The sequence below is a fragment of the Galeopterus variegatus genome, unplaced genomic scaffold (assembly GCF_000696425.1).
Source record: "Galeopterus variegatus unplaced genomic scaffold, G_variegatus-3.0.2 Scaffold7175, whole genome shotgun sequence".
NCBI classification, from domain to species: Eukaryota; Metazoa; Chordata; class Mammalia; order Dermoptera; family Cynocephalidae; genus Galeopterus; species Galeopterus variegatus.
In genome coordinates this window covers 86211-93304 of record NW_007733286.1, presented here as the reverse complement: position 1 = coordinate 93304, position 7094 = coordinate 86211, and the positions used below count along the sequence as shown (strand labels likewise).

At 36.2% G+C, this 7094-nt stretch overlaps 1 protein-coding gene across 1 annotated transcript in view; it reads left to right on the top strand.

The window, feature by feature from the left end:
* Nucleotides 1-5611: 5611 nt before the first annotated feature.
* LOC103607148 (catenin alpha-2-like) overlaps nt 5612-7094 on the top strand; it is a gene marked incomplete at its 3' end in the record, with an annotated part of 66460 nt that continues 64977 nt past the window's right edge. The window contains exon 1 of the mRNA XM_008591684.1: nt 5612-5801. Coding sequence (XP_008589906.1) covers nt 5612-5801 — 190 coding nt within the window. The remainder of the gene's footprint in view (nt 5802-7094) is intronic.

Here is a 7094-nt window from a genome sequence, read left to right as displayed (position 1 = left end):
GTTATTATTAGATGCTTTAGGATTGCATTATTCATTGGAGTGTATGTTAGTAAATGAAACAATTTATTCTTCTTTATTTTTACACTAGTTTTTACATAAAATGTTTCCACATCCCGTCTTTCTGATACTAACTTAACCTTTTTCTGATACATATATTCCCTGAGAGAAAGGAGCTCTTTGGCATCAACCAGTCTGGAAGTTCTGCAAGTGTGGTCCCAAGACCTGCAGTATCATCATTTCCTGGGAGGTTGTAGGATGTTTATACTCCACCCTACCCCAGATCTGCTGAATGAGACACTCTGGGGGGAGGACCAGCACCTGTGCTTTAACTAGACATCCAAGGAATTTGGAACCACCAGTCTAGTCTGACTTACATCTCTCAATGAGGAAACAGATGCTAATTCCCTGGTCATAAGATTCTTAAGTGCTTCATTGTTTTTTTTTGTTTGTTTGTTTTTTAATCACTAAACTAAGCTTCATGTCAAGAACACGATTGTGAGTCTCTTCGTGGGTTTCAGGAGTTTTCAATCCTCATAGATTTTCCACATCTATCAGAATCACCTAATAGTATAATAGGGCACTTTCTTTTCCCTTTTATCAGTTAGGTTTATTATTTTTATTTGAAATTTTTAACACAAAATACAGGATAGGAGATGAAGCACTGGGGTGAACAGGTTCTAGTAAAAACAACTAATTTATATAATAAGGCAAACTTTGTTACAAAAATAGTCATGCTTGAAGGAATAGTAAGTTAATGTGAGTCATCTAGAAATTACGATTTAACCAAACAGAGACTTAAAAGATGACTCCAAAGAATGCTGTATCACTAATGGAGGAGAGTAGATGGACATTTGAATATCTAAAAATGAAAGCAAGTGTGAAAGCATTGATACAAATTTCTGCAAGATGAGGATTTTGAATAAGACTTTGAGGATGTCAGCCTAGGATAACAAAGAGTTTTATACAGTAGATTCTTCCCAGGACAGTGATTTCGTTTGTTTTCAGTCCCAGAAAATAAGAAAAGGGTAGAATCTGGAGTCCTCAATTAATCTCTGAATCTTCTGAGATGATGCGTGGAGAGTTGGCATGCCAGCACTAAAAACAGGTGATCTGATTTATTCTTGGAGAAAAGAGGATGCATTTCAGTCACATGGTACAGTTTCATTCTCTTTTCTTGTTCACTCTGATGACCCACAGCTCATATTTGAAATCTAGCCATTTGAGATGAGAGGAAGCAAGGGACACTTTCCTATGCAGCTCCTGCCTGTAGTTCTGGCAAAGGACAGGGTACTTTATATAGTCACGGAAAAATGGAATTAAAAGATAATACAAAACTTTCCATGAACTGTTTGAAGACTCCTAGTAAAGCCAATGGTTTATGTCTCAGCTCTCAGTTATAATGCCGATGTAATCTCATACTTTATTTTTAACCCTGCCAGTCTCATTTCCCCTTTTCTGATGTATGTTAATGTATATCTAAATATTGTGTGTGTGTATATATTTACAGATTTATATATATATATTGTGTGTGTCTCTCTCTCTATATATATAGAGACACACACAAACACTATATGTATGCATATCTCTAAATAAGTGTCCAGATGCCTTGATCTCTTCTTCTATCAGGCACTCCTTTAACCACAAACACCAAGCCCATTCCTTCAATATTGACCCTCTATAAGATTTGCCTCCACAGATGTAGAGTGAAAAGGGGTCTTCTTGGTACAGTTTGAATGTTTTTTCCCCCAAATGTTCCCCTTGCCTTCTTGTCCAAAAGGGCATGTAGAAATAAGACCTATAATAGATATTGTGGAATAATCTTATCTTGTACAACCTATCAAGAATGCTGCAGAAGATTAAATTCCCCACCGTTTTAATGTACATAAAGATTTGGAGGGATTAGTTAGGCTGATATATCTTGGGAACAAATAATGACACTTAAAAAGAGAGAGAGCAAAAGAGCTATTACTGTAGCTGATAAAATTTTTCTTAAAATTGTTTAGCATCATTGAACTGAAAAGAGCCTCCAATTCGCAGTCTTAATGCCACATTAGCATATTCTTTACATTCTATAAGCTATATTCAATTTATTTTTCCACAGGGTTATGGTAGTGATCATTAGAAAATGTATTTTATTTTCTTTGTCATAAAGAAAGCAACATCTTAGATACAGATGTAGGTCAGTAGTCATGGTAATAACTTACTCTGTGTAATGGCAACATAATGCCCGTTTTTCTTAGAAGGGAAAAGTTCAGGGGTGTGCAGTTAGTAGTAAAAGAGGAATAATCAGATGATCTAAAAGACCAAATGACTGATACAGTTTTTCACACATTACACAGGATTGATTCCCATGGAACTTCACATCCGTATGTGGTTTAAATTCTGATTTATAAGTGAACAGATATGATGGGGGGAGGGGGGAGAGGAATGGGTAAAGGGGCAAAATCAACTACAATGTATATTGAGAAGTAAAATTTTAAAAAAAATAAAAAAACAAAGAAAACATACTACTAGAAAATAAAGAAATAATTAAAAACCCCTCTGATTTATGTCAATATTTCAGGTTTTGCTAAATACCATAACTTTGTCCAATAAAGAGTTCAAGAGAGAACTCTTTAAGGTGTGGGATGTGGTGATTGTAATGAAAATTTGGGAAAAACATTTATAACAAGAGATTTGAAAGTAGTTTGGAAAGTTAGAAAACTGACTCTCTGGGAGATTCATTTATTATATTGTGAAAGAAATGAAGGCTGTGCTTCTGTGGGTGCGTACCATGTGCCAGACTTGTGCTAAACACTAAGGATAAAAAGTCCCTTTATCTTTTGGAGCTTGAATTGAATCAGCCAAAGATTTGCTCCATTTACTACCCTGAATCATAAAACTCCAGCTTCCACCTCTTTTCTAAATTCCAAGCAAGTGTCTTCCACTGCATTTAGATATGTGCACTCCCACCCCAAGTTTGATTCTGATTCTTTCTCTGAATGAAAATTGACTCCTTCTTCTGATTCTCATTTGCTATTGGTTTTACCTCTGTGTGTCAGCATCTCAGCAATATGTCTCCAAAATTGAAAAATGCCTGAAATGCTAAAGAATCAGCTAGATAGTCTTGACAGTGCCCACCGTCTTATGGAAAACTAACTGTGTCTTTAGGAGTTGAGGGAAGCCAGCCAGCAATTGATCACTTCTACCTGAAGAAGAGGCAATAGCCAGGGACGATGGCCAAGAGGGAGGGGCCCCAATTTTAGGAGGGCGTGTTGCTGGGAGTCCACCGAGAGCCAACTGAACTTCAGGCAGGAGCAGAAGAGGGAATGTTGAGTAATCTGTACATTTTCTGATTACTTGCCTGCTGAAAGAAAATTTCAGTCTGATGCATGCTTATTTGGGGGACTTAGCAGATGGATGCCAATTATTATTTGGTTAAAATATTATTGTGACCATTGATTGATTGTATCTGGTCAGAAAGGCTCAGATCATTTAGGAATTGTAGAAAGGGATTATAGAGGTGTACTTAAAGGAACTAGTCTTTGGAACTTTAAAAAGTACTCAGTTGTTACTTCTAGATTAATATATCAGGAGAGCTATGAAGACATTTTTAGCCCAGAAATATCTGAATGAAGATTTGTGCTTTCTGTCAGCCAAGCAAAGGTAATAGTGAGCAGTTTATGTGCTAATTGAAAGCCTTAAGGGAAGCTGGAAAGGGGTTGAGAATGATTTCTCCAAATTTTGATTTATTAGAGAGGGCAAACTGTTTTCAAAAAGGATGAGAGAATGTACTGCATATATCTTCTGCCGTGTCTCATACTCTTCAGCTGTTGTGGTGGTGACCAACTTTCCACCGATATAACCTAACAGCAGATGGCTCAGCTGTGTCTAGTTTCTCTTGCTTCCTGTCCCAGGGGATGTTTGTGACATGGACTATTGGAACTCTTGGGGGAAACCATCTAGACTTTCTAAATCATGCATACCAAGCTGTTAATACCCTTGACAGAGAAAGGTAAGTGTGCTTCTCTGCATTGGGTAGAAGATGGTGAAGTACATTCTACATGTCTCTGCAAGAGTTCCCAGCAGCATCAAGTTCCAAATCTCCACTGTAGGAGTCAGCTCAAAAACATACCAGTGGGTTGGTTTCCCTTTCTACCCTGTTTCTCTTTTCCAAGTTCTTCACTTTTCCTAGTTCTCCTGGGGATTGCTTCCCAAAATAAATTACCCACATACAGCCCTTTTCCTGTTTGCAGGAATTCAGGCTAAGATAATGATACCAAAAGCAGCTGTGAAAGCAAACCCTCAGGGTGAAATTCTGAACTGGTATGAATGAGATAAGGACTTTGCTTGTGTGTTAGGTAGAGGGGTCATACCCTGGGCATTCAGCAGCATTATAGTTACTTTTATTGCTTTATGGTGCATCAAGGGCTCCCAGACCCACTCTATGCTAATATCTTTGGTTCTTAAGTACAAAACTGGGATGGCTACTCTTAGCAGTGGGTGGAACCCTCAAATTAGTTCTCAGATTTATGGAGTAAAAGCCACACGTTAGGGGGAAAAAAAAGAAAAAGAGAAAAAAAAAAAAAAAACAAGTAGAAACCTCTGACCCCTCTTCCCAGACAAGATGAATCAGAACTGCATCCCGGGAGGAACTGCATTGATTAGTGCTACCAGCAAAGACCTAAGGCACGTAGGGGTTGTGATCCCTATTCATACACTATTTATTTCACTTGTATCACCCTTGAAACAACCAGAGGGATCATGGCACACTTGCCTCTCAGGCCACATAACCCATAGGGGTTGTGATCCCTATTCATACACTATTTATTTCACTTGTATCACCCTTGAAACAACCAAAGGGATCATGGCACACTTGCCTCTCAGGCCACATAACCCACATATCAGACAGTGCCATGAAGTATGTGATGGTTAAGGATGCTGGGTGGTTGTTGACAACCCCCAAGAGGAGAACTGCAGTGCAGACTCCTCTGGTGCTAGTGTATGTCCAGTGCCTTCCACAGTAGAGGACTTCTCCAGGCCAAGACAGGGAAATAATCATTGAAGGGAAGAGAGAAGGAAATGAAATGCAGTAGCAAGGCCTAAGGCACTGAAGATATGCTCTCAGGGGAAAAGAAAGAAAAAGAATATTAATTCTAAAATCATTGAAGGCTAGAGATTTAAATGTATCTCTCTCAGAGTTGTTATATCTATTAATAGATTACAATGAGATAATCTATATGAAGGGCTGGCCTTGTGCCAGTCACATAAAGGTACTCGATAAGTATTAGCTGTTATTACTCTTAACATTAATGACAAATTAGATTGAATATGTTTCATAGTAAATGCTGATAAATAGTAGAATGAGTTCTGTTCTAAATAATCATATTAAGTAGCAAGAATTATAAAATATACCTGGGAAATATCTCACAGATTTTCTCAGGGACCTTTCTTCGAGGTCCAAAGGAATAGTATCTTCAACATAAGTTATTGTTAACGCTGCCATATTCTCACACAGAGTGTTTCTTCCTCTATTCATGGAGTAGAGCTATTAGGAATTAGTTACTTCAAGAAAATTACGATGTTGCCAAATGGGTAATGTTGTCAGATAATTGAGTGATTTTAGTGCATCATGCCAGATATCACCATTGCTTATTTTGTGATCCTTCTTGGAGTCCTGACAGCTCATATTCTTGGACTAAGTAACCCCAAGTGTTATAGTGTGACTGAACTGCTTTCAGTCCACACCGTTCCAGTTGCAGAGCTGGATGATGGGCCTTTTCCCACTCTAGAATGGTCTCTGAAGAAATTGGTAATAAAGGGTATCATTATAGGAGTAGTTGGGGATACAAGGTGAAGTAAAAAGACTTTAATGGTAATGAGAAAAGAGACTTGGAAGATTAATATCCATTTGTTTTTAGCATGAAATGTGAGTTGTCTATGTTTACTGGTTCAGTAAAATATCTTGGTTACATGCTTTTTCAGGTGTTACTGTTTATGACTTACCAGTTCTGGCAACAGAAAATGCTTTTTAAATTACTTTGGGCTATATTATCTTTTATTTCCTCTTTCTGTGCTTAATGTGTGAGAACAAGAAAAGCTGACTTATGTTTTAAAGCCAGTTAAATGAGATGAAATAGGATAATGGCTTTGAAACATTTTGAAAAGTTAAAAGCTATACAAAAGTAAGTTCTGATTAAATTTGATATTGCATCTAATGTAATGATAAAAATAATGCTTTATTGGTAATAGTATTATTAGATTGATATTTATTTGCACTGTTTTTTCACAGAAATTTTTGCAATTTGTATCATTAACATCAGTTTTAAACAGTTAAATCTTTTTTGAATTGTCTCCCTCACACATAGCTTGTTTTATGTTCTGTTTTTATACTCTTTTACAGTCCTGAGAAAAAGTGTGCTTACTAAGTAACTTAAACTAAGACATAGTTCCTTAGGATTCAGTTGGTCTAGTGAGAAAACATCAGACAATTTGGTTATAAGAATGTGTTTAAGTTTTATTACAACTTTGTATCCAAGAGAAAAAAAACTCTGGTGGGCTAATTTAAAGAACCATTCTTGGTAGGAATATTTTATAGGATAGGAAAATGGTTAGATAGTTATTGTTAGACTGATACAAAGTCTGAAAAAAGCCTGGATAACAGTCACCAGTTTCCCAAACCAAGTCTTAATTCTATTATATTATATCAGAAAGTTATTTTAAAAAGATGATCAAAAATGCTTATTTCTTCCCAAAAGGTTAAAAAATTGCAATCTCAATAATGTTCCCAGACACGGTAAAATATACCTGATTTTTTTCTGTAGCATTTTCAGTATATTTGCTCTTTTTATCATACAGTGACCATGCAATCATCACAGAAACTATTTTCATATATTGCCACTTTTTTTAATCCTAAAAAAGTATATTTATCGTTAAATGTGTACTTAAGTACTAGGAAAAAATCTACCAGATGATGAAAAATACCATTGATTTTATTCTGTTCTGACCAGAATCACAAATACCTGGTCACACTTCATGATGTTTATGTGCTTTTTTTTTTTTTTTTTTTTAAAAAAAAAAAAATAATAAAAAAAAAAAAAAAAAAAAAAAAAAAA